The sequence below is a fragment of the Cervus elaphus genome, chromosome 15, assembly GCF_910594005.1.
Source record: "Cervus elaphus chromosome 15, mCerEla1.1, whole genome shotgun sequence".
In the NCBI taxonomy this organism is placed as follows: Eukaryota; Metazoa; Chordata; class Mammalia; order Artiodactyla; family Cervidae; genus Cervus; species Cervus elaphus.
This window is the reverse complement of record NC_057829.1, coordinates 85,669,062-85,696,299: the sequence shown is the minus strand read 5'-3', so window position 1 is coordinate 85,696,299 and position 27,238 is coordinate 85,669,062. Positions and strand designations below refer to the sequence as shown.

The following is a 27,238-nucleotide window of genomic DNA, read 5'->3' as shown; positions in this document are numbered from 1 at the left end:
CCCCACTTGGGCAGAGTTCTGTGAGCAGTAAGGATGCCAATCTGCGTAGGTGCCTAAGCCTGGACTTGGCTCCTTCACTTGTGTCCACACGAGTGACAGCAGGATTCTGACCCAGGGCACGGACCAGCTCGCGGAGCAGAGAGATGAGCCGGATTGACGCTTCTGAAATTGCTGTGCACCCCCACAACAGATGAGAGTTTCTCTCTGGCGACTCAGCCGTTGCTGAAAACCTCCTACCAGCCCAGCTTCTTCAGGTCGCTGAAAGCACCGACTGGTGTGCGGTAGATGTGTTTGTTCTCAGGCAGAATAGGAGCTCTGGCATTCCAAGGCTGAGGGATGTTTTCTCTATAGCAGATTTTGCATGAGGACTGAAAAGCAGGCCGTTCCCTAGCACCGACAGATTAATTTTTAATGTAAACGAGCTCAAAGGGAAATTAGGAGAACTCCCTTGTGGGCAAGAGATGGAATCCAGTGGAGGCGGGGCATGGCGCTGAAACATACGGGTCATGACAACTGCAGCATCATGCACCCCCGCCTCCTAAGGCCTCGCTCTCCTCCCTTTTCCCTCTTTAAGACCATGGAGGTTTTGGAATCCCAGGCAGCAGTCTTGAGAAAGACTGTAGCGGAGTGTCCTAAGCCACGTGTTCACCGCCTGGTGCATTCGGGCGTGCTGCTTCTCAGAAGCGGCCTGTCTGGGCGTCACTGACACACCCGGTGTGGGCCCTAAAGACGACAGCAGGTCCCCTTGGTGGGGCCGCACCGTGAGCCGCCAGGGAACGGACAGCGAGCTGGCTGGCTCTGGGTCCGGGCCACAGGCCCCGTCCTCTGAAGGCCGTTGAGGAGTGTCCGCCCGGGGAGGGACCTCATCTCGTTACTGGTGGGAGAAAAACCATCGTTCTGAAAACCCCCATGTGTTTAACACTGTTTATTTTTTTGGGAAGTGTTTACAAAGTCATTGGCAGTCCTGAGTATTCCCACACGGACTGTTTGCAGAGGAGGCTCTGTGTGCTGGGGAGCGCGGGGAAGAAGAGACCGCTGTGTGTCCGTCTGCAGAGATTGGAAGGCGGTGGGGGCGTGGGGCGCCGACGCCGGGCCGCCAGGAGGAGTCTGGGGGCCTCTCCTACCCAGGGTGTGGGAGCTGACGAGTGAGGGCGGCCCGTGTCCCAGACTGGCCAGCCTGGGGGTGGAGGCCATTGCCCCGCGGTGAGGTCTCCCACCTGGGGGTCCAGGCCTGACCTTGCCGCTGCCTTAACCTGGGGGTAGCCCAGCCATTCTTGGCGCCTGCCTTTTCTCTTTTCCCCTGGACTCAGGGTCTCTGATGCATCTCCTGTGAAAGTGCTTTGTGAGCCACATGGGGCTTGTGGGTGGAGGGCTGCTGGCGTGGCCTCCATCCACAGAGGTTCACCGAGGCCCCGCGACTGGATACTCAGAGGGAATCAGAGCTGGGCCCAGAACCCTGTTCATTCTCAAGGGGAAGAGAAGGCCCAACCCAGGCAGCCCCGGGAACTGGAAGCTCTGCAACCCTCTGGACAATTTTTAGGCCCCAACCCTAGTATGTTCTTCTCTGGCAGAAAGTGAGCTTCATCAGCATCGCACAGCTTGGGTGACTCCAGAGGTTTTCTCCGAATAAGCTGGTCTGGCCAGTCCTGCTTCACTGTCCCTCATGATGAGATGTTCACGGTGCGTGAGTCAGTGGACAAAGAGCCTCTGTCTCAGTGATATTAAATGGCTATTTTTTTTCCTCGTAGGAAAAGTATATATCATCATTATTGATGACACCGTGTCAAAGGTTGGAAAGTTATTGATCAGGAATTCGGGTCTGGGTGCCAGCAAATGGACAGTACTGACGGGCTGCTCTGGCTGGCACGGCGGTCACCGCGTGCACGACCCTCCAGGAGCCGCAGAACCCTGTGCTTTTATGGGGGGGTGGATTGGAAGACAGGAGTGTGCCCACTCTTGGGGGCCGCCAGGGATGAAATGTGACCCTTCACTTTGCATACTCCAGGGGCACGGAAGGGCCAGGGAGTGCCTGGCCCGAGATAGGCCCGTGCAGGAGCCGCTGGTCAGCTGTCCACAGCTGCGGCATCTGCCGGGGGTCTTTCCACCAAGCATGGCTCTCTGTGACGGCTGAGGGGTGAGCAGTAGTAAGCTGGAAAGATGGAGGAGCTCCAGGCCTCTGACAGTCTGCACTTGACTGGACGGACCTGACACCGAGGCTCCAGCTTCTGTGGGCCTTTCAGGCTTGGGGATCTGAGCGATTCCGGACCTGGGCCCCTCTGAGGACTGACTGGTGAAAGCCAACTCTCCCTTTGGGGTGATGACAATGTAGAATTAAATGGTGCTGGTGTTTGCACAAGTTTGCAAACTACTTGTTGCAAAAACTGCTACGTTGTTCGCTTGTTTAAAAGCGTGCATTTAATGGGATGTGGATCACCTCTCAATTTAAATATAGTATGAAAAAAATTCACAAAAGGAGGAGAAACCAGCTGTGGGGGGTGGTCTCACCGAACTAGCGACGTTTGAGCTGGAACCTGTGGAGTCCGCACCTAGAGGAGGGCCAGTCAACACACATGTCATCGTCTCAGAGCCAAATGGTAAAATGAAATGAGTTGTTTGGAGTGGCCAGTGAGTGTTAGCTCGTCCATGTGATGAGAGATCGGGAAGTAGGGACGGAAGCCGTGAGATACCCGGACCTCTGTTGTGCTGTGATTTCCAGTTGCCGAGCGTGTCTTCTCTTCCTGGTTGTGCCAGGTTTCACCCTGAATGTCTGCTGCTCTATTACCCGTGTGATTGTGTTTCAGTCTCCTGTAACTTATTAAGTAGTTCTGTGACAGAACTGACATTTGCTTCCAAATCACTCTACACCTAAAACAATAAAAACTTCAAAACAAAACCCCCAAACCATCAGATGGTTAGTCCCCGACTCGGGCCAGCTGCCAATTTGGCTCCATCCCTAAAGTATGAGCCCAGGATCAAGTCCTGCTGGGTCACTGGGCTTTGGGGTCGGGCAGACCTGGGTTGGTTTAGGCCCGGCCCTGGGGCCTCCTGGGCCCCATGACCTTGGGAAGCTTTGCAAGATTGGAGAGGACAGAGTGCATCCCAAAGGCTGGTTGTGAACAGGGAAGGAGATTGCACGTGTAGTGCTGAGTCCAGGGTAGGCCTCAGTATCCAGATGCAGCCATGTAGCGGGTGGACACCAAGAGGATTCTGGGAGGCTAGCCTGTACAGCGCTGGAGTGAGCCTGGCTGGAGGAGAGGCCCACGGGGTGGTGGCCGCCCCTGTTTTCCTATCAATACACCCAGCTCTGCTCACCTAGGCTCAGAGGAGTGCCCCGCTGTTGTTGGATGAATTCAGCCATGACCTTGGGGTAATCCCCCAGATTTTACATGGTGAGACCTGCGAGCTCACTGCTGGCCACTCCTTTGCCCCCCCTGGAAAGAGACGTGATTCTTTCCAGAGGTACCAGGTTCAGCGAACCCCCTGCCACCTCCACTTTCATGCCCCTCTCCAGGAGTGCTGGGGTCCTGAGACCCCTGTCCTGCCCAGGAAAAACACCTCACACCCATAAGCAAGCCTGTTGTCCCGGGGCCGCCCCAGCAGCCTTCTAAAATAACCGCAGCACAGAAGGCCCGGAATGTCTTATATTTGGAATTGCTGTTGGAAACAGTTCTGGCCAAATGTAACACCCATCTGTTTGGGAGGGTCTGAGAGTCAGAAAATGAGGTGGTTCAGCAGGAGGGGGCTTGGCAGCACCAAAACTCAGGGCTGGGGGTGGGGATCCGGGTCAGCGGGCCCTCACTCGGCCAGGGAGGCCGTCGCCCCTTCAGCCTGGGCCACGCCCGTCATGCCGGACGGCCCCAGTTGGAGAAAGGTTTCCCCGTATCAAACCCGGCTTTCTTCCTGAACCTTCTACCCAGGGGTCAGTCCTTCAGGAGTCTGGGACCTGTCCCCTCCCAGCTCTGAATAGCCTTTTAGCCGTTGAAGCTGGCGTCCTTCCTGCTGAGTCTCGCTTCTCCAGATGAAGTGACTCCTCCCGCTTCGCTGTCTGGCACCCAGCCTTGAAGGCGAGTGTCCTCTGGGGCTCTGACCTGGCCGGGTGGCGCAGAGCAACACCCTCCAACATTCTCAGTGCCCTGCCTTTATTAATGTAGCCTGAGGTGCTCGTGTCCCTGCGGCTCTGTGATGACTCATTATGCACTTATGTCAGCTAAACCCCTTGTATAGTTTCCAGGATGGCCTCTTTCCTCTACATCATCATTGCACAGTTGGTTTTTAAAGAGTAAAATATGGATATTTAGGTTTATTTTGTTACGCTCCCACTTGTTATTTGAGTGTGCCTGTAACCCAAAGTGGGGTCTGGCTGCTTGCCGCTGAAAAGCCAATAAAGAGGCAAGGTTAGTGGAAAGGAAAGTTTATTTTGGATGCCGGCAACTGGGGTGGGGGGGAGTGAATGCTTCTCCAAAGGCCCACTCCCCACCCGCTACTCCTTCCAATCAGGGGGCAAGAGCTTTTATAGATGGAGGGAGGGAGGTACATGCAGAAACAGCAAGGTCAGCTCTGACAGTCATCTGGAAGTTGGGCATCGGTGATCTGACCAGTGTCATCTTGAATGTTTTAGGTACAGTTAATATTCAGTTCCAGGGTCAGTTTGTTCCCATTTTCTTGAGGCCAGTTCTAAGAATTCCAGCAGCTTCTGTCATGGCGACGGTCTGGTCATCCTGTAGTTAACTTCTTCCCCCTGGGGGAGGTTGCAGTCTCTACAAGACAGATAACAGGGTAAGGCTCAGAACATCATCTACAGCCCTTGAGGAGGAACTAAAGGTCCTTGACTTCATGACTACATTACTGTTATCTAATTTTGTTGAACTGTTTTCCTTTGTCCCTGCATTTTCTCACTTCTCTGATTAAACTTATTCTTTGGCTAACGTTTTCCCACAGACAAAGGCAGGTGGAGGACATGGTGGGGAGGACCATAGTGTCCTGCTCCGGCATCTTGAGGTGCATTTGGAGCCTTATTCTTGATATATCTGTTCTCCTTCTCAACGTTTTTTGAATGGTCTCAATGCATCCAAGTGGCTGGCACTCTTCCAAGATCATGATCTGACTCTTTCTCCCCAGAGAGTAGTTGTGGGGAATCACGTGCTCGAGCTAAGTCGCTTCGGTCGTGTCCGACTCTGTGTGACCCCGTGGACTGTAGCCCTCCAGGCTCCTCTGTCTGTGGGATTCTCCAGGCAAGGATTCTGGAACGGGTTGCCATGCCCTCCTCGGGGGGATCTTCCAACCCAAGGATGGACCCAGGGTCTGACTCCTGTGTCTCCTGCTTTGGCAGGCAGATTCTTTCCCCATTGGTACCACCTAGGAAGCCCACTGGGAAAATCATAGTATTGTTTATTCAAGACAGTCTTACCCCTGATTCTTCAAGGGTACTCAGATAGTGCCCTCTGGGGAAGTAAGGGTCTTGTTTTGCTTGTCCTCCTTCTTTCTTTGCAGAGGAGCTGGCCACACGGCCATCATCCTCCTGCACACACAGGTCACTCTTCAAGGGTCTCAGGGTGAGAGAGAGGTGCTGGCAGAAGTGACTCCTCAGGAATTTGGTTTCGGGTCTGTATTAGTTTCTCAGGGGGCTCTTGTAACAGATTATCACGAATGTGCTGGCTTGAAAAAACAGACATTTATTCTCTCACTGTTCTAGAGGCCAGAGGTCGAAGTTAAGGTGGTGGCGAGGTTAGTTCCTCCTGGAGGTTCTGAGCGAGGGTTTGTTCCACTGGTCACCCAGCTTCCAGTGGCTTCTGCAATCCTGGCATTCTTATCTTGTAGGTAACGCTTGAGTTTCTGCCTCTGTCTTCATGTGGCCTCCTCCCCATGTGTCCCTGTCCTCATCCCTTATAGGGACACCAGTCCTTGGATTTCGGGCCCACCGTAAGCCCGAGACGTTCTCACCTGGCAGTCTTTACCATAATGACATCTGCAGAGACCCTATTCCTGAAATAAGATCCCATTTGCAGATACCTGTGGTCAGGAATTGGGCATCTTTCAGGACATCTGTAGACTCCAAACGGGCGCAGGGAGGTACTCTGCTCAAATAGGATGTGAAGGACTTGTTACAGACACGCATCTCAGCACATGTGTGGGCTCCAGGGAAGCCCGCTGCCCACCCTGTGAGCAGATCCAGGGTCCCTGGGGGACTGAAGGGAAGGAGAAGTCTCCCCTCACCCTTCCCAGGAAGTGGGCCTGGCCTGGGGCTAAGGGCCATGAACCAACCTGTTTCACAGAAGGTGGGGGCCTGAGCTCATTTCACTGCACCCCAGGCAGATGGAAATCAGTCTTCTCACTTGGGCGGGGCTGGACTGGCCCGGTTGGACCTGAGGACATGTCCCAGTTTGTCTGCTGGAGTTACTTCTGGATCTCTAAAGAACTGTATGGAGTCAGCAGATTCTTCATGAAGTTACTTTGTGTTTAAAATTAAGCCAGGTTTTAGAAACTCTTGTTTTATTTATGAGCCCCCCGTCTACAAGAAACGTTATTACCACAAAATAAACCCAGCATGGAAAGCCTGAGCCCAGGGTTGGGATTTTAGGTGGCAGTCGATGTGATAGAATTCCAGTTCTGCCAACCGATTTAGATGGCTGTGTGGGAGGCCTTGCTAACGACTCTAAACTTGAGCTTCCTATTAAAGTCCAGATTCTGATGACAGTCTCAGGTGTCGGTCACTTCCCACCGGCATCTTTCTCGGGCAAAGCTGTAAATTAGCAACACTCATAGGAAACGGTGTGAGCCCGGAGGGACCTCCAACAGACTCGCTACAAGTTGCCCAGGTGTGTACGCCCAGCTGCACTTTGAGCTCCACGCAAATCTGATTTTGGGCATTTATTCATCAGCTCTTAGATTATGCTGCGACTGAGCCTGCGGTGACAGGTGCCGTGTTTCAGTCCTGATGGAGGTCCTGTGTTTGAAGAGGGAAAACCGCACAGCTGATGTGGGGGCCACTTGTAATCGACAAACGCAGTGTCATCGGGGTCCTGTATGTGGCTGAACACCGATCTTGGGAAGATCTACTCGCCAGCGCTTGAGCATCTCTCAGGACTAGTCTTGAAGCAAGTCCTTTTGGAGGTGTGGCTGAGCAGGCTGAGACGTACAAGCACCCTCCTTCCAGCGTGTGTGCGTGGATTCTAGGCAGTCTGTGGGCAGATTCCAACACCCCACTACTTCTCCGAGGTGTTCTTTCTGGACAGTGGCAGTGGGTGATTTCTAAAGAGCCTTGCAGAAGGCACTGTACCAAACGCCAGAGGGGGAAGTGATCCGGTCCCTGAGAAGCTGCTCTGGTTGTCAGGAAATCTTTGGATTCCCTGCTGGCTCAGACAGTAAAGCGTCTGCCTACAATGCAGGAGACCTGGGTTCAGTCCCTGGGTCGGGAAATGGCAGGTCGATCCCTGGAGAGGGAAATGGCAACCCACTCCAGCATTCTGGCCTGGAAAATCCCATGAACAGAAGAGCCTGGTGGGCTACAGTCCATGGTGTCGCAAAGAGTGAGACACGACTGAACGACTTCACTTTCTTTTCTTTTCACTAGTGAGGGGGGAGAGGTGCCGGAGCAGGGATGTCTGCAGCCCACCTGTGCCCTCTAGGGCACCGCTGTCTCTGCGGGGTTGGGGGAGTGAGGGTGGCCAACGGCCATGAAGGAAGCCCTGGGTGTGATCAGCGGTGTACAGCTACTGTCCCCAGGCCTGTGGGACCCCAGTAAGGTTTGCTGTTTCCTTCACTGGAAAGAGGGAAGCCGGGTTGGAGACGCTGGGAGAATAGTAAGTATGGAGCCCAGAGGGACAGAGGCGTGCCACCGCCGAGCAGGGAGCCAGTCTGCACCAGCCTGGTTTCCGGGCAGCCCGGGCTGAGTGTGCATGAAGGGTGCTGGGCACAGGGCGGGGAGCGGGCAGGAGGTGTGTGCTGAAAACGGCCTGAGACAGAAACAAAGGGGGAAGTTTTGAAAAACCAAAAAAAAAAAAAGGGTAAAGACTTAAGCTCTCTGCCAGCAGAAAAAGGAGAAGAGGCGAAAAGAGATGTAGAAATTCTCAACTTGGAAATTCTATTAAAGCAAAAAATTGCTGGGGCATTCCCTGGTGACCTAGTGGTTAGGTTTCTGGGCTTTCACTGTTGTGGCCAGGCTCAAACCCTGGGCGAGGAACTGAGATCCTCCAAGCTGCGTGGGACTGCAAAAAAAAAAAAAAAAGAAAAAAAATTTGCAACAATGGAATCTGTTTGTGTTTGGCTGCAGTGTATATATTATCTTATCTACTTTTACGAATGTTAAAAATCTCCCTAATTAAATAATTAGAGAAGTGCCATAATAACAGATATATTATCTGATCCCATCCAATATAACCTGATACGTCTGTGTTTTTTTAAAAATACAAAATATGCAGATATATGTTTGGATGTGTACTGAAAAGTCCTGGAAGGATGTGTGAGAAACTGATAACGAGGCTCACCCTTGAGGTCTATGTGGATTAGCTCGTCATGAGGAGAGCGCAGGGAGTTTTCCTGTTTTACAGATGAATTGAACGCTATACCCACCCTTCCCACCATGACTTAGAGTATAGGACCTGGGGATCAAAAGTAAAAGGCCACAAGGGAAATTGGGGCTGAAGACTTGAAAACAAAGGTGTGCTCATTATAGTGTTATAACTGGTTTTGCTTTACTTTTATTTACTTATTTATTTATTTTTGGCTGTGCTGGGTCTTCGCTGCCGCTCAGACTTCTCTCTAGTTGCGGCGGGTGGGCGCTCCTCTCCAGGTGGGGTGTGCGGGCTTCTCCCTGCAGTGGCTTCCCTCCCTGTGGAGCTGGGGCCCCGGGGTGCACAGGCTTCACTAGTTGCAGCTCATGGGCCCGGTAGTTGCAGCTCCCCGGCTCCTCTGGAGCCGGGGCGCACGGCCCAGTTGCCCCGTGGCATGTTGGGATCTTCCTGGACCAGGAATTGAACCTGTGTCTCCTGCATTGATAGGCAGATTCTTTACCTCAGGGCCATCAGGGAAGCCTGTTCTTTTGTTTATTTGATATAAGAAAAGAATTATCCCGTGGTCAAAGGAAATATCTAGCTGTAGCGTTAACGTCCAATAAAATATATTTGCAGAAAGAGAAAGCATAGTCACTCAATCGTGTCTGACTCTTTGTGACCCCATGGACTGTAGCCCGCTGGACTTCCTTGTCCATGGGATTCTCCATGGCAAGAATACTGGAGTTGGTTGCCGTGTCCTCCTCCAGGGGATCTTCCCAACCCAGGGATCGAACCCAGATCTTTAGCGTTACAGGCAGATTCCTCACCATCTGAGCCACCAGAGGACTCTCTGGTACAGAGGATTTGTGGAAAAAGAAAGAAACGTTATTCTGACTCCTGTTAAAGAATGATAATGCGACTATTTAGGGCTATAGGTGTAGGGACCACTGAAGTGGGATATTGCAGTAGGGGAAGGAGATTGGGGTCAACTCCAGATACAGCGAGAAAAGGTGGGAATTTGTAGCCAAGGAGGATGTGGGTTGGCGGATGGGAAGCTAAGAGGAAACAGCAGGGGTAAGGGGAGAGTCCAGCTAAATGGCTAAATCAACCTGGCAGGATTCTTGTTAAAACTCGGGGATGCAGAGACAGACAGGGAAAGTCTAAAAGTCAAGGCTGAGCTGGGAAGAAGGCCCAGGGGAACCTGAGAACAGTTTGGTCAAATAGAGACACTGTCAGCTCCTGTGTGAAAACAGTGTCACACGCATGCCGTGGGATCTGGGTGAATAGCTCCATGTGCGTGGTCACACGTGGAGGTCTTCTGGTGTCTGCATGCCATTCGACCTGGGGTGGGGACGTTTCTACATTGTGTTAAAAATAGGTTCCTATCAACCTAGAAAGATACATTTCATAATTTTGCTTTAAGGTTCAGAGTCTGGAATCTCACACAGAATTGTAATACTGGCAGAGCAACAGCTGTTCTGTTATTGTTGCCACGAACAGAGGAGAGAGGAACCGGAAGGGGCATAAAATTTTCATGGCCTCTCTGCTCTTGTAGTCTTTGGAATCTGGTGTTGTTTCAAAGTTCACTCATCGTGAAAACCGCCTCAGCCCAAGGTGCCTAGAAAGAACCAAAAAAAGAAAAAAAAAGGAAAGCACAGAAAAAAGGAATGGGGGCTTGTCTGGGGCCAGTGTAGACTGGGCCTGCATCCGGGAGAGCCTGGGTGGACCTGTGAAGGGTGGGGAGATCGTCCAGGGCAGGGGCAGTTGGAAGCAGCTCGCAGTTCGTGGGCTAGGGAAGAAGAGAGCAGTGGTGTCTTAATGAATCGAACAAGGTAACATAATTGCTAGTTGATTTCCATTGTCACGCAAATGGCGCGATTTCACATTCCTGGGGGGTAAAAAGATCCATCTGTTTTATTCACAGGTTGTACTCCGACTATCTCTACTTTGCAAGTTCGAATAAATCTGCAGATGACTTCCATGAAAAAGTGACAGAAGCTCTGCAGCTGTTTGAAAATTGCATGCTGGATTATTCATTGCGCGCCTGCGTCTACAACAACACCCTCAACAACGCCATGCCTGTGCGTACGCGGAAGGGCTGCTCTGCGGTTATTATGCCGGGGCATTGTGGATCGGGATTTTAGCATTTAAACAGAGAAGCGTTTTAATGTGCAAATGCCTCTCCCCACGCCTTTGAGCGGTGGCTAATGCCAAACAAATATTCATGGATGTAAAAACTATAAAAGCTGATGGGCCCTTTCAGCTGGCACCCTGCTTTCTTCCTCACTGATGGCTCAGTTGCAATACTCACTGCGTCCCCACCCCCCCCACCCCCCCCACCTCCGGCCTCGGCGAAAGAAAAAGGGTGCACTTAGGAAGATTATTATTTAGCAAGGCTCTGAAAACACACCCTGCAATTAGGACTGGCAGACGTGAGGACCCAACTCTCTGATTGTCGTAAGAGTGTTCTCTCGAATGCTGGATTGTTTTGTTGTTTTAAAAAATTGCCCACCAGTGACTGTCAGTGCTTCTCCGACAGAGTCTTAATGGAAAAAATTTTTCCATTGATTCCTCTTCCCTTTGCTCTCGTTTACCTTCAGGAATATAGCTATATGTTTCTTGTTGTCGCTGTTCAGTCTCCCAGTCATGTCTGACTCTGTAACCCCGTGGACTGAAGCACATCAGGCCTCTCTGTCCACCATCTCCCGAAGTTTGTCCAAGTTCACGTCCATTGCATCAGTGATGCTATCCAACCATCTCATCCTCTGATGCCTTCTTCTCTTCCTGTCCTCAATCTTTCTCAGCATCAGGGTCTTTTCCAATGAGTCAGCCCTTTGCATCAGGTGGCCAAAGTATTGGAGCCTCAGTTTCAGCATCAGTCCTTCCAGTGAGTGTTGAGGGTTGATTTCCCTCGAGGCTGACTGGTTTGATCGCCTTGTCCCCCCTTTTTTCCCACGCAAAAGAAGCTGTTACTGGTGAGTTCGGCACGGGGTAGCTGAGGGATGGTTTCGTACTGCACCGCACCCTGGGTTGTCCCAAGGGCCTTCTCAGCAGGTCTGCCACAGTGGTGAGGCTCCTTCAGCCCCCGAGTGTGGGCCACAGGTGTGCTTCCCTGAGTGTGCCACGTGCTAGATCTGCTTGAGGTGGAGGCCGGGGAACCCCCAGGTGTGATGGGGTTCGAAGTCAAGAGGGTTCACTCCCTTTTCTTTGTTGTCTAGACTATCTTATCTGACAGCGTTGCAGGAAGGGGACTCTCATCTAACACTTGGAAATGAATGTCCAGGGAGACACACATGCAGACAAAGCAAGAGACTTTATCGGGAAGGGGTGCCCCTGGGGAGAGGAGCAGGGTAAGCGAACCCAGGAGAACCGCCCCGCCGGGTGGCTTACGGTTTTAGGTTTCGTGGTGATGGGGTTAGTTTCCAGGTTGTCTCTGGCCAGTCACTCTGACTCCTTCCTAGCTGCTGGTGGGTGCATGGCTCAGCCAAGATGGATTTCAGCGAGGATGATTCTGGCAGGCTGGTAGGACATATGGATTGGCATCTCCTCTTTTCTTAACCCTTCCTGAATTATTCTGGTGTGCGGTAGCTTGTTCGTTCCATATTCCTTACCACATGTTCCTGACCTGTTGTTAAGATAGCTCATGCAAGTGGCTCCTATCTTGCCTGGCCGGGGCGGGCAGTTCCCATCAGTGTCTCCTCTAAGAGCAGGACGCACAGAGGAACAGGTAGGATCCCAGGCCGCCCTGCTGGCGTGTGTAGTTTTGCAGGGAAGACGCACACAAAGGATCAATACAGAATCTGGCCCCTGAGCCCAGGAGCCCGTCCCGCCTGCCTGCCTGCCCTCCTGCTCCCCACCTCCCACCTCCCTCTCCATCACTGCTCTACGGCCTCACCCTCCCCTGCTGGGTCCTCTTGCTTCAGAGCAGGGATTCACAGGTGTGGTCCCTGGACCAAGAGTATCAGCATCGCTGGGGACTTGTCAGGAATGCACACTCTCAGGTTGAGCCCCAGACTCCAGAATCAGGAGCTTTGGGGGGAGCGAGGGCGGATCTATCTGCCTGTGCAGCAGCCCTCCAGGGGGTGTGTTTGGGTGCTCGTCTTGGGGACACCTGGTTCCAGAGCCCTCTCCACTCCCCTCCCTGGCACGTGCTCCTCATCCTTCGAGTCTTGCTTTAATCTTGACTTCCGTTCTTTCTCTTTCCACGCCATTCATTTCCCTGCAGCCCAGATTACAGTTGGCCATTACAGATGATTGTTCTTCACCAGTTTAGCTCCACCTCCACTAAACTGCAAGCTCCACGTGGCCAGGGGCCATGTCTGTTACATAGCAGCACATCCCCGTTGCTTAGCATGTAACCTGGCATGCAGGATGCACTAGAATATTTGCAGAATGAATGAATGAATGGGCAGTCTGTGAAACTAGTGGAGAAACCTTGTGGAGAGTTCCAACTAAATCCCTAATGAGGCAGAGGGGTTCGGTGTGCTCCTGTCAGGGGAGACCCTGCACCGCACTTGTCAGCTCTCTCCTGGCCTGGGGTGGGGGAACGGGTCCTCAGGGTGAGGGCCCAGCTTTGGGACCAGGCTCTGGTGAGTGTTCTCCAACTGACCCTGGCAGGCTCCTCACCCTCCCTGGGCCTCTTGTGTTTCCACTCAGAGCTGGCTAAGGCAGATAACCTCAAAGGCTTCTCTCAACTCTAACATTTTTAAGTTTTAAACGTATTGGGCACTTCTCCTAAAGACTCTTTTTTATCCCCACTCCACTTTGATTCTCTGATCAGTACTGGGGAAAGATGAGGGGAGGGGTGGTGTGAGCCTGTCTTGGGTTTGTTAGCAGTGATGCTCCGTGAGCCAGAAACTGTCATTTGAGGTGAGCGGCACTTCCCTTGACTGGTAAGGGGGCTGGGAGTGGGGGGTGAGGGGTTGGAGTGAGACAGGAGTGTCCAGCGGACCGGGAAAGCTTGCCCAGCCCTCTGCCCCTGCAGAGCCCTCTCAGCTTTGTTCCCTGCTTGCCCGGACGGTCCCTCTGCTGTTGACCAGCCCTCCTGGGAAGGTGGGCTTGGCTGCAGGAGGCCTGCCTGGCCCAGTGCAAGGGGCTCCTCCCGTGAAGGCACAGACGCATTTCCAGGGAAATGCTGTCCCCTGTGCCCGGGTCCAGGGACCCAGCAGCTACTTTAAATCACCCCCGTCCTGCCACAAAGGCAGGACCTTCTAGAACCTTCTAGAAGGTTCTCAGTGAAGGCAGGTTCTCTGGAAGAGATAAACCTGGTCACACTGGTCCTCTGTGGGAGGGACAGACAGAGAGAGAATGGAAGGCTCTCGATGACTTAGCAAGAAGCTGTGCTCGCAGCGGCTGTCTGTGTTGGAGGTGACGCATGTGTTTATTTCTGAGGCTGGCACGTGCCGTTTTCTCTTTATTTCTGGCCCAGCTTGAGGTCTTTTTATGAGCTGGTGTCTGAGGTAGCCGCATCCTGAGGACTGCAGGCAGCTAATGAATTCTGGAGACAACTCCCCCCACCCCCCAATTGTTTTTCTTCCTCCACCGTCTCCCACACAATTAGAAGAACAATGAAATGGAAAAAAGAATAGCGAGGGATGAAACCAGTTAGTGTCTGTACTTATTTTGTCAAGCGTTTCGCCTTCTTATGGTCATTACCGTGTTCCGTGTGGGAGTGCCAGGGTGCTTAGCCTCATGCGGGATGATGGGATAACGACTGGGATCCTGCTCCCTGCCCTGGAGGTGGTCAGGGTCGAGCTTGGAGGGAGCAGAAGTAGGAGGTGAAAGTGTCTGCGTCAGGAGCCAGGACTGAATGCTGGGAGGCTCTGCACGTGGGAGGGAGTGGGCTGGGGGTCCAGCCAAGCCAAGGACTTTGCACACGAGGAGAGCCAGGCGAGGCCAGGCATCGTGCGGGGAGCTCACCCTCAGAGACTCGAGGCGGGAGCAGCAGGCAGGGGCTGGGACCGTGCCCGAACAGAGAGACGAGGCACAACCAGAGGCCGGACACAGAGCGGGGTCCCTGAGTGGGGGGCACGGGTGGGAGTGCTGGAGAAGGGGGGGAGCCGCAGAGCAGAAGGGGAAGGGTTCGCTGTTTTTCTGGAGCTTTGCGAAGCCAACTGTGAAGTCGGAGCAGTCTCCAAGACCACTCTCCCTGCTGACACCACATACATACTGGGGGAAGTCCCCCAAAGTACCATCAGGTTCCGTAATTCACTGGAAGGATTCACAGAGCACACGGTTGGCTGTTACACTCGTGGTTACGGTTTACAGCAGGGAAGGGACACGGATTAAAGTCAGCCAAGGCAAGAAGCACGTGTGATGGTACACGCAGCATATTGCAGCCGGGGACGCCCACCCAAGCCTTTGGTGTCTGCAGCGTTTCTCAAGGTTCCATCACGTACTGCCTGCCTGGCTGACCTTTACCCATTCAGTCCCTCCTGGAGGTCAGACTGGTTCTGCGAGGCCCAAAGCCCCCATCCTAACTCATGCTGTTAGACTATCCAGTGGCCAGACCACCCCCCCCCCACACACACACACAGAGGCAAGCGGGATGCTCTCATCAGGCAGGACTTCCCAGGTGGCTTTAGGTGGCCTCCCGGGAGCCAAGGACAAAGGCCAGGCATCTCTGTGGGTCAGGTTAACGCTCCACCACACACACTTGCAGTTTGGCACGAGAGAAGGCGCAGGAGGAGGACACGGACCCCGAAGTGCAGGTGGGCAGGAAAGGCTTCGTACAGCGCTGCTCAGACGGGGACGTTCGCACACCGAAGGTCACGGACGTCCGCGTGGCACGTGGCGGTTCCTCCTGGGGCTGGTTGCTGGGGCATTTGCAGCTGTTTCTCACAGCTGTTGTGTGCTGTGCGTAGAAGCAGAGGCAGCTGGGACCTGTGTAAAGGACATCTCATGCCACAGAATGTGGGGGTAACCTTCGCCTCTCCCTTCACCCAGGTCCTCGCTATGAGATGTCGTGAAGATACCTACAGGGTGGTTCTAAGGATGAAATGGGACCCTGAGTGTGGGAATCCTTTGTGCATGGGACACAAAGGCCTGCACGGGGCAGCAAGCATGAGTGGTATTTAAAATCCAACTTCTAGGGACGTCCCTGGTGGCCCAGTGATTAAGACTTCGCTTTCTAGTGCAGAGGGTGGAGGTTTGAGCCCTGGTCAGGGAGCTAAGATCTCACATGTCTCTCGGCCAAAATGTAAAAACAGAAGCAGTATTGTAACAAATTCAATAAAGACTTAAAAAGCCTTTAAGTTCAGTTCAGTTCAGTCGCCCAGTCGTGTCCGACTCTTTGTGACCCCATGGTCTGCAACACGCCCAGCTTCCCCGTCCATCACCAACTCTTAGAGCTTATTCAAACTCATGTCCATTGAGTCAGTGATGCCATCCAACTATCTCATCCTTTGCCATCCCCTTCTTCTCCTGCCTTCAATCTTTCCCAGCATCAGGGTCTTTTCCAATGAGTCAGTCCTTCGCATCAGGTGGCCAAAGTATTGGAGCTTCAGCTTCAGCATCAGTCCTTCCAGTGAATATTCAGGACTGATCTCCTTTAGGATGGACTGGTTGGATCACCTTGCAGTCCAAGGGACTCTCAAGAGTCTTCTCCAACACCACAGTTCAAAAGCATCAATTCTTCAGCACTCAGCTTTCTTTATAGTCCAACTCTCACATCCATACATGACTACTGGAAAAACCATAGCTTTGACTAGATGGACCTTTGTTGGCAAAGTAATGTCTCTGCTTTTTAATATGCTGTCTAGGTTGGTCATAGCTTTTCTTCCAAGGAGCAAGCGTCTTTTAATTTCATGGCTGCAATCACCATCTGCAATGATTTTGGAGCCCAGAAAAGTAAATCTCTCACTGTTTCCATTGTTTCTCCATCTATTTGCCTTGAAGTGATGGGACTGGATGCCATGACCTTAGTTATCTGAACGTTGAGTATTAAGCCAACATTTTTACTCTCCTTTCACTTTCATCAAGAGGTTCTTTAGTTCTTCGCTTTCTGCCATAAGGGTGGTGTCATCTGCATATGTGAGGTTATTGATATTTCTCCCAATAATCTTGATTCCAGCTTTGCTTCATCCAGTCTAGCATTTCGGTCCACATGAAAAATCCAACTTCTGAAGGTAGTTGTTTGCTGGGATTCCTCTCACTGTTGGTTTATAATATGTAATGCCTGTAGAAAAGCGTCTACGGTGTTGGAGGAATTACCCCTGAACTAACGCTGACCTTCTTGCTCGGTCCTAGGTGAGGCTCCAGGTTGGGCTGTATGCCGTGTACCTTCTAGACTGGCTCACCGTCTTTAACAAGGAGCAGTTCCTCATCCTCCGCCTGGAAGACCACGCCTCCAATATCAAGGACACCATGCACAGGGTCTTCCAGTTCCTCAGCCTTGGTACGAATCTCGAGCTGGACACCCACAGAGCGGGGCACGAGTTCCATGGACACCCACCTGCCGGGTCCCAGCAGACTCCGTGAGCCTGGGAGGGCGAGCCTGGGCTGGGAGACCCACAGGTTAGCGCCTGTTGGGAAGCACCAGCTCCAGACGGGGCCTTGTGCGCAGTGTGGGGAGGGGGTCTCTGGAGAGGAAGAGACGGCCACTCGTCTGGGAGCTCACGGTCCAGTGGAAGGAGAGGAGGGAGTGAGGCTTGAATCGCTGTGACTGACAGGGTGACATGGGGGAGGAGTGTTAGCATCCTCATACACGTGAGATCCTTACACGTGACTTGGGGGGCCCAGCTGCTGAAGGGATCTCGGAAGGAGTGGTGTGAGCTGCACCATGAGGATGGACAGGGTGTCCTGGCTGTCTTACAGAGGCCACAGGGCCTGGAGGAGGGGGTGGACAGGTCATTGCTTTGCTGGGACCCCTGGAGGCAGAGCCATGTGGCTGGGTTTGGGCTCCTGAGCCTCTAGGGTGGGGGACCCTGCCCCCAGCCACGGGAGACTGTCCCCTCGAGTCCCTAGTGGCATTTTGTGGCAGCAGGCCGACTCACTGGCCCCAGTGACGGCTGGTAGAGGCGCATGGATACAGGGTGCTCCCCGGCAGACGGCACCCAGGACCCCTTGAGAGGCTGGGGCGGCTTGCACATTCCCCCTCCGCCCCCCGCCCCCGACCCCAGATGCCCCTGCAGCCCTGTCTGATGAGCTTGCCTGGGAATTTTGTCAACTGAATATTTCCTGAAATCCATTTGCCCACCGCTGGGACTCAGGACCCTTTTGTCATTTGATTCCTTTCTCCTTTTCTCGGAGACCTGGTAATGTGATGGAGTGTGATTACTTTTCCCTTTTAAGACCTGGAACCGTTTTTCTTTGATTGGGCCACCTGCAGACTCTGGCACATTTCAGTAACTTGTCTTTGGTCCCTAAGATGGACGATGGCAAAGGCCAGTCTGTTCCTTCCCTGTCACGTAACCCAGGGACACTGGGGTGTAGTTTTTTGTGCATGGGCTCAGGACTTCAGCCTGACCCTGAGAGCCTCGGGGCACAGAGGCTGAGCAGGGATCCTGGAGGTTAAGCCAGTGAGAGGCTTAAAGTCCTGAGGGCTGGGGGTGGAGGCGGCACCCTTGTATGGCAGCACCTGCTGGCTTGTTCTTGGGCCTCTCCCCGTGGACACCCCTGCTGTAGGTGGGGGTTCAGCCAGTGGGGGGTCCCTGAGCACAGGTGGCCCCACCCCTCCCCCCATGATGACTTCACAGCAGCACACACAGGGTGAAATACGGCCCCACCACGAGGCCCTCTGCAGCGGCCTGGAGTAGAAATGGTGGAGGCAGAGCTCGAGTGGCCGGTTACAGGGCGTCTGCATGCAGGGCCCGTGTATGGTAGGTCACAGTTCTCCAGGCACAGGCCGGCTCCTCTTATTGGGGCTTTGGAAATGAAACCAGGAGGCGAGGCTGCACCCAGAGACCCAGCTGTACCTCCAGGGGGGCGGGTAACACCCCAGACCATGCAGCTTCTCCTGGGATTTCAACCTTCCTCCCTCAGCAACTCCAAATGAATCCAGCCAGAGAATCTGAATCTCCAAACACATTCTTATGGGAACCTCCTGTCTCCCCAGGAAGCATGGCCAGGATTCTCTCATCAGAGTTTCTTACGCCACCCTACCACCTTGCCTCACAGGCTCTTTCCTTTGCGTTCCAGGGCCCTTAAGTGAGAAGCAAGAGGCCTTGATGACCAAGAGCCCTGCATCCAACACGCGGCGTCCCGAGGACCGGAATCTGGGGCCCATGTTGCCGGTCACCCAGAGGCTTCTGCGGGACTTCTACGGGCCTTTCAACGCCCAGCTGGCGCAGGTCCTCGCCGACGAGGCCTTCCTGTGGAGGAAGACGTGATGCTGGCTTCCCGGCGCCTGCAGGGCATGACTTCTATGGTCTGAAGGTCTCTCTTGGCGGGGAACCCTTGTGCTCAGAGCTTGGAGGAGACCCCCCCTCCCCGGGCCTGTGTTTGTGGAACCTAGTTCTGAATCCTTTGTGACGTCACACAGCCCAGCAAGGGACCCATCGCCAAGTCTCAGATGGAGGCTGCCGGAGATTCCACTTGGAAAGGGGTCCCCTTCTGCTCTGAGAGTGTCCGGGCTCTGGGATGAGGCAGGCGGGCGCTGGGTGGGGCGGGGGGGCAGGAGGGTGCTGGGTGCGGAGTCTGGGCTTTGACGATTCCGGGATCCACTGGCGGCCCCACACCAGGGCTGGCCAGGATACACACTACACATTCAGCTCCAAAATCCTCTGTTTAGGTCACTAAACCTCATGATGGTGGAGAATGGAGGCTCTTTCATTTTTTTTTTTTTTTCGCCCTTTACTCCAAAGTCAGTCCTTCTGTCTCTTCAGATATAAACCCTGTCAACTTCACTGTTTACGAGAGAAAAAGACACAAGCCCATTTTGGGTAGCGCGTTCCTGTCTCGGACCTCCTCCCCTTCTGTCCTCGTGGACTTTACTTATGTTTAAAAAGAAAACGAATGTATTTAAAACAAACCACTTTCTGCATTTCACTGGCTGGAGAGCTCTTTTTCTGTTCACGTAGATGTTTTCTGAAGAGTTTTTCTTTTTTTTTTCAATTTCTAACTGGAGATATAAATTCAGTTTAAAATCGGAAGGGAATTGGTCGCTGTTAATGCCAGACTGAGCGTCTTGAAGGAATCGATGGAAAAATCTGTGCATCTTGGCTTCGGCTGTGCCCCCGAGAGCCTCAGAGAGCTGCCCGCATTGGGAGGTTTTAGTTCTGGGGGCGACAGGCTCCACTGCTCTGGCTTCCTCTCTAGTGAGCTTGTCAGCACCGTCTCCTCCGTACATGGCCAGAGGTCCTTCCTCACCCAGCAAACTGCAGAATGCCTGCTTCCGATCCAGAAACATGCACATGAGCTCTGCCTGGGCCGGACGAGCTGTGCTGGGATTCCATATGAGAATGCCGGGAGCAGATCCTTGATAGACCTTTCTGGGCCACTTGGCAGCTCGGTTCTCTGTCAGATGGGCTGACGGTCTTGCTGTTTCTTGGAGGTGATGGGAAAGATTGAACACCGCCCTTGCACACAAGCCCCGAGGCGGGACCCCCAGCTAAGCTCTGCACACAGTTGTCAGTGGAAGCTTCTGCGAGTCAGGGGTCTGCAGGTCGAGGTGCCGGGCACACCACCAGTCAGAAAGTGCAAACGCCTCCGTGTGCAGCCGCCACTCGTGGGGCTGAGGATTCACTCAGCTGTCCCATCCCTACTGCTTTCGGAAGTGGGATGCTCCGTCCACTGGAAGGCACGTGGCGGCCTCGCCCAGGCACGGCCGGCTGTTTCTGCTGTGGAGGAGCCTGGGTCCTGAACACCCACTTTCAGGGACAGACCCCCCCCACTTCCTCTCTCTCCATGGCACTCAGAGCAGCAGCCCACAGGAGCCCCGGCCTGAGCACAAGGTTCTGTAGGGAGATGTCACTGGTGCATACGTGTGTGTTTATTTGCAGCACAGGTGAGCGTGCATGCGTGTTTCTCAGTGGGATCCCTTCAGTTCTGTTGCCTGTCAGCCCCTCTGCTGGACTCAACCCCCCTTCATGGGTTCGTTTCTCTGCCAGTTCTTCAACAGCTTGTCAGTTTCAGCCCACGTTTTGCTCTTCGGCGCCAACTGTGGTCACAAGGACTTTGCTTACGCACCCCTGTGCATGTGAACAACATGCAGCATAATTCTGCTTCTTACAGAAGTGTTCACCGAAAGTCTTATTTCCAATATTATTTGGTTTGCTATACAAATCTTTCTACAGACGCAGGCCCATCCTTCGGTGCCGATCAGCACCGTCCACGTGAACCCGGTTTCTCCAGGGACCTTGCCCCAGAGGGCTGTCTGTCTTTCGCCTTTGCTTTCCTCTGCTCTCTCTTGGTCGTGAGGCCCCTCTCCTGGTGACAGCAGAGCTGCCGTTTCGAGCGGTGGTCCTCGAGCCCATCATCCCAAACCAAAGTGAATCGGAGCCTCTCTCATGACCTGAATTACTTTGTGTCCCCAAAGCTGTGCATCCGATTGTATTAAATTGTACCCCCTTCGTCGCGTTAAGGTGTGTTCATGAACCACCCTTGTGCTGTCCTTTTGTTAATACTGATCGTAATTAAACGTGGGCCCCGGAGGGCACGCCCTTCCTCCTCAGCTGTCACGGCACCTGTGGGAGCGTCTCCGCCGAGCCCAGGAGGAGCTCACGTCTCACCTGCTGCACTGGGAACGCTGTCCGCAGGGACCTGCCACGTGAGGTGACGGCGAGAGAGAGGACGCGGGCGTCCCCAGGGACTCCCGCGTGGGGCCGGCGGAGGGTGTGAGCGAGGTGCAGCCCCGCCCACAGACGGGCCTAACGTCATCTTCAGACATTCAGGTTTGAAGCTTGGGGGATCAAAGGTCCTGCTGCCCCCAACAGACTGCTTTCCTCAAGTCTCAGGCCTGCCTGGCCCCTGGGGGCTGTGAGTTTGCGGTCCCCAGTGTCACTGGGTGCGTCATGGTCCCTGGACACCCGAGGCCCCCGGTGCAGCCAGGGCAAGCCTGAGGGAGATGAGGTCATCTCAGGTCTGGGCTTGTGTGAGCCTGGGCCATCCTGGAGGCAGTGGGGAGCCGGGTTGGCTCCCGAATTCTGGGAAGACCCACCCTGGGTTCCCCCCCCATGGTGGTGTGTTGGAGGGGAGAGGGGGTAGCAAGGCCGGGCCTGATAACAAGGAGGCCCCCAGCTCTTGACGGCAAAGCCAGGGACAACTTCACTCCGCAAGGAAGGTGCTGTGCCTGTGAGGAGAAGGGGCGGGTGGGAGACGGGGATGGGGGTAGATGGGTGTGTCTGGAAGGTGGATCCCAGGACCCCCTCCCTGGGGGCCTGTCCAAAACCCCCACTGCTGTGGGGCCACCTCCCACCCCGACTTGGGACCCAGCTCTCAGGGAACATTCTGATGAGGACCATCTACATCTGAGTGTAAACTTCTGCTCAGACTGAGTGCTCAGTCTCTTCAGTTGTGTCTGACACTCTGTGATCCCGTGGACTGTAGCCCAGCAGGCTCCTCTGTCCATGGGGACTCTCCGGGCAAGAATACTGGAGTGGGTCTCCATGCCCTCCTCCAGGGATCTTCCCCACCCAGGGATCAAACCGGCATCTCTTATGTCTCCTGCGTTGGCAGGTGGGTTCTTTACCACTAGCGCCACCTGGACTCTGGGCTACAGGATGCTAAAGCTGGATCAGCTTTCCTTCCCATCTCCAGGTCACACCTGCAAAGCCCCCTTCCCAGGTAACGTGACATATCTCTTGGCTCCAGGAATTAGGAGGTAGGCATCTTTGGGCACCTTTATCCAGTCTGCAACAGGGGGTGGTCCTGTGGGTGGGTCGGCAGTGAGAGGATGCAAGGCGTGCCCAGTGGCCTGCCCCTTTCAGACAAACAGGTCTGAGTGGGCAGCGTCTGCCTAGCAGAGGGAGGCCCAGCTTCCCGACGTGTCTACTCTGAGACGGGGGTCTTCCTGTGAGAGGCAGGCAGCACCTGTGAGAGGAGGGATGGGACAGGACGAATGGCGAGTGGTTCCTTCATATGTTTCTTCCAAGTGAGCCTGGCGGTGGGCCCAGGGGGACCTGCAGAAGCCGTACAGGCACTTCTGAGTTTCTGACGCTCAGCTGTTCTGGAGTGAGTCATGCTTCCATGGGAGTCACTTTTGAAAACCACACAAACAGAAGGTTTTTTGGCCCCGAGGGGCTCTTGGGGGCCCACCAGCCTCCAGGAGGGAAACCCTTGGAAGGCAACCGCCAACCTCACCATCAGCGCCTGTGCCTCGTGGCCCCAGGCTGGCCTCCACTCCGTGACCTTGGCTCCGTCCTTGCTGCTGAAGCCCCGCCCCATCAGCCTGGCCCCGCCCCTCGTGGTGCCTGGCCCCGCCCCCTCATCATGCCCATCCTTTGCAGAACAGGTCCCAGTGGGCAGGGTGGAGGCTGGGGGGTCCTGGGCCTCTTTGGCCTGCAGGTGGCTGTCCCTGAGAGCCTGCAGGTGACGAGGACACCACAGAGACAGAGACGGTGGCACCTCAGTGTCTGTAGAGGCCCCGCCAAGGAATAACAGTCGTTCCCCCTTGTCTGCCACTTGGAGTGGCTGGGTCCTCCCGCCAGGGATCGGGACCAACCAGCTGCACCTGGGCGCATCACCCGTGCCCTTGGGCAGAGCAAGGAGTAGTCTGTCCATCCCGTGTGAGTGCCCTGACCTGTGGGTGCCCAGCTCCCAGTCCCGGGCACAGAGGAGTGTAGAAGGGGGCCTCAGCCCCCACAGTGGAGGACCCCAGCTGGGGGTAGCAGGGCAGCGAGCGTAGGGGGCCGCCAGGGCTCCCAGGGCTTTCTGTCCACCTCCAGCTCTGAGCCGGCCCTTTAAGGTTAGGCCCGGGTCGGATCTAGAAGCAGGTGGGCCTGGAGCCTGGGCCTCCCACATCTCAGGACTTTCCCAAGACCTCCCTGAGGTAGTGGCAGGGACCCCACCCTTCATTTCCCTGAGAAATTCCCTTCTCCCAGAGCAGAGAAAGCCCGGGTTCTGGGAATAAGGCTGGAAGCCTTCCAGCATCTTCTCCTGGAGTCATGGGCCATCTTTCTTCACCGTTCTTCCCCTGAAAGGCACAGTCTGACTTGCACCCACAAAACTTGGCCCCCAGAAGAGGACAGTGTGGGGAGGGGGTGTGGGGCCAGCCCTGGGCTTGGAGCCAGATGAGCTGGGTTCAAGGCCGGGGTTGTGTCCACCCCATCTCCTTGTGGACACCACAGGCCCTGGTAATGGTACATGAAAGTATAAAGTGAAGATCAGAGAGGCTCCCCGTCTACCTGAGGTTATACAGTTCCGATCTCTGGAAAGAAAGAGCAGAATGTCAGTTCAGAAGTTTTCCTTTATATCTTCCAAGTCAGAACTCTTAACCCTGGTACATGTACAGCGTACATTCCCTACCCCTCATCAGCCTCCCCCTCCCCAGCTGCCTGTCTGCATTTCACGTGTCAGCCCCATCTCTTATACCCTTAGGCACGGGGCAGCAGTTTCTGGGTCTTCTGGGCAGAGGTTTCTGCAGATCTGCCCATCTAGGGGTCTAGGTGGTGACTGGAGTTTCTAGGGGAAAACAAAGGGAAGTAGAAATGGCTTTGTTCGGCCAGAAGGGTCTTGCCACTGAGACTCCTGCCCGTAGAGGAGTCCTCCATGTCCTGGGCCGGCCAAGCCTCCCACTCACAGGACCAAGCAGACTTTAGGGGGGCTGGCTGTGGGGGGCTTCGGAGTCACAACACAAGTGGACGGGCTGTCCCTGGGCTCAGCCCTGCCTGATGGCCTCCAAGGCACCAAGGGGACACACACAGCTAGAAAGTCTGCAGGGTCTGCATTTAACTTTTTAGCAAGGGTTTTCTGAGCATCTACTTTGCACAAGGCCCTGGGCCAGGCATTAGGGTGGATGGGAGGCTGCTCGTCTGTTCACTCAATGATTGCTTCACTGGTTCTTTCACCACGTATTTATGGGGCCCTGACTGCTATGGTTTTTCCAGTGGTCATGTATGGATGTGAGAGTTGGACTGTGAAGGAAGCTGAGCGCCGAAAAATTGATGCTTTTGAACTGTGGTGTTGGAGAAGACTCTTGAGAGTCCCTTGGACTGCAAGGAGATCCAACCAGTCCATCCTAAAGGAGATCAGTCCTGGGTGTTCATTGGAAGGACTGATGCTGAAGCTGAAACTCCAATACTTTGGCCACCTCATGCGAAGAGTTGACTCACTGGAAAAGACCCTGATGTCGGACACAACTGAGTGACTGAACTGAACTGAACTGACTGCGTGAAGTGGGGGTGGGGGGAGGGCAAAGGTCAGAGGTCAGAGGCCCGGATGAGGCCTGGAGCTGTGTTCACGGTGGGCAGGATGGGCTGGGTGAGGTCGGAATTGTCAGAGCATCCGTAAATCCTTCTTAACCACATACACGTTCTTAAACATTTGATTTTTACTTAAAATATTTAAAGTACACACATGTGTCTGTCTTCTGATATAAGGGCCAAAGCCTTTTGCCCGAATGTGAGTCTGCAGATTGGAGTTTCGGGTCATCTTTGTGACCGAAACCACATCATGCTGAATCAGCATTGGTTTCTGGTTTTGGTTCTCTAAAGGGGCATGAGAACTGAAAGGCCCTTGCGAAGCATCAGAAGGCAGAGTCTTTCATCGTACATGTAGTTACTCCCCTCATGTGTGCTGGGACTTACCAACCCTTCCGACCTGGTTTTCAGAAAGTGACTCGTATTTTGCACTCGTATTTCATTTGTTTACATCAGCAGTCCTCAAGGTGTGGTCCAAGGATGCTGGCGACCCTCAAGACTGTTTCAAGAGATCCACCAGTCAAAACTAAGACTCTTCATGACCATACCAAGACGTCATTCACCCTTAACCCTCTCATTTCCTCTTGAAAGTACAAATGATGAATTCTTGAGGCTGAAGTCCGCTCTGATAGCTGATGGACTATATGCTTGTGCATTCACGGGCTTTGAAAGTCTTGCAACCTTAATTTCTCCTGGTGTTCTGCAGGCCATGGGATTGCAGAGTCGGACATGACTGAGCTACTAAACAACAACAAATGCTGATAGATATGAACCATATAAACAAAAGCTCTTTGGGAATCTTCAATAATTTTTAAGAGTGTAAAGGAGTCTGGCTACCAAACGGTTTGAGAACTGCTAGTTTCTATATTTATTAAATCACACATTTCTAATATTAAGCACAACTGGCATGAGAAAGACTTGGGGATAAACATAACTGACTTGTAGTAAACACAGTTGACTGGAGGGCATTTTGCAGGATGGTCAAGAGCACTAAGTATGCCCTGAGCATCGGCGAGGATGCTACAGGATGAGCAGACAGGCACTGGCCAGTGGGGAGGCAGACGAGAGGCATCCTTGGGACCCGAAGTGACGATAGTTACAGTGATGCTGCTGTTGCCGAACACGCGCTGAGTGCCAGGCCCTGCGCTGAGTGTCTCCATGGATCCTCACCACCCTAAGAGAGAGGGCCTCTCTTTATTCTGGTCCTCTGCTTATACAGATGGGGGAGCTGAGGCTGAGAGCGGCCAGATCCTAATAAGCCCGAGACACCTCCCCGCCCACCCCAGCTCCTAAGGAGAAGAGTTAGTCCTTGATCTCAGGTCTGCTGATCTCCAGGACCTGCCTCTTAACCAGCTCTCCTCACCTCTGAGTCCCTGAAGTCTCCCCAGTTTTTAAGGAGGCAGGTGGGGCAGGCAGAGACTCAGGCGAAGTCAGGCAGGTGCCTGTACCTTCCGCACAGTCTGGGCCGGGAGGCCGACACGGGCACTGGGGACTGAGGTCAGGAGCAGCTGGCCTCTTCAAGTCATTTCCTTGTGGAAGCAGCGGAATGGACATGGACGGTACCCTGCCCACCTCCTATTCCATGCACCCCACCAGCTGGTGCCAGCCTAGTTGGGGCCTTTGGGCAGGGCCTTGATCCTGGCCTCTGCCCCCTCTTTCTGCCTCCTCTCTGCGTCCCGCATCCATCTGGAAGGGAGGAAGCTGAGCTGTGTGTGTGCTGAGCCCCTGCCTTTTTAGGGGGTTGAATAGGAGGGACCAACTGCTCCAGGGGCCCTCCCATCTCATGGTCTGAAGCTTTCTCAGAGCCCAGGAATCCCAGGTTGCCCCCATCCTGCCAGTTCCGAGGTTAGCAAGGGGCCTGCTGTGGTTCCCTGTGGGCAGCAGCTCCTGCGGTGCTGTGGGTTCGAGTCACGGGTGAGGAATGGGGAGTGGCCGCTTCCCTCCTCGGGGCTGTCCTCCAGATCCCCAGGGAGGCAGCTGGACATCTCCAATTAGGCCCCATGGTCACCATGGAGATCCTTTGTTTACTCCCACCTACACATGAGATAATCTGGAGAAACTGCCATTTTTCTACACTTTCAACATGATTTGGAATTCAGGCAAATTCCAAAGCCACGCCAGCCTCCAGTTCCGAAGGCAGCGACCCAGGCAGCTTGCACGGACCTTAGGATGCTGGCCAACTTCCCCTAAGAGAGCACACACCTCACCTCTGCCGCACATTGTCTGTCTCTCTGCCTTTGCTCGAGCCATTGTGCCACGAGGAGTGCCCACCCTCCCCATTGTTCAACTGAGTCAATTTCATTGCCCCCACCCCAAGGCCAAGTGCAAGCATTACCTCCTCCTCCATGACGGCCTCCTGGATTCCACCCTGTCTCCCACCTCCTGACCTGCTTGAGGGCTCTTCCCCTCCTTGTCTCACCCCGTCTAGCGTGGCGCTGATTGCTTTCTACGTGA

The 27,238-nt window shown here is 54.1% G+C and overlaps 1 protein-coding gene across 3 annotated transcripts in view; it reads left to right on the top strand.

The window, feature by feature from the left end:
- CHST15 (carbohydrate sulfotransferase 15) overlaps positions 1-21,023 on the top strand; it is a 77,222-nt gene extending 56,199 nt beyond the window's left edge. For all 3 annotated transcript variants that reach the window (XM_043925182.1, XM_043925183.1, XM_043925184.1), the window contains exons 6-8: positions 10,414-10,570; positions 16,737-16,884; positions 18,627-21,023. In XM_043925182.1, coding sequence (XP_043781117.1) covers positions 10,414-10,570; positions 16,737-16,884; positions 18,627-18,817 — 496 coding nt within the window. In that variant the 3' untranslated portion in view covers positions 18,818-21,023. The remainder of the gene's footprint in view (positions 1-10,413; positions 10,571-16,736; positions 16,885-18,626) is intronic.
- The last annotated feature ends 6,215 nt before the right edge of the window (positions 21,024-27,238 follow it).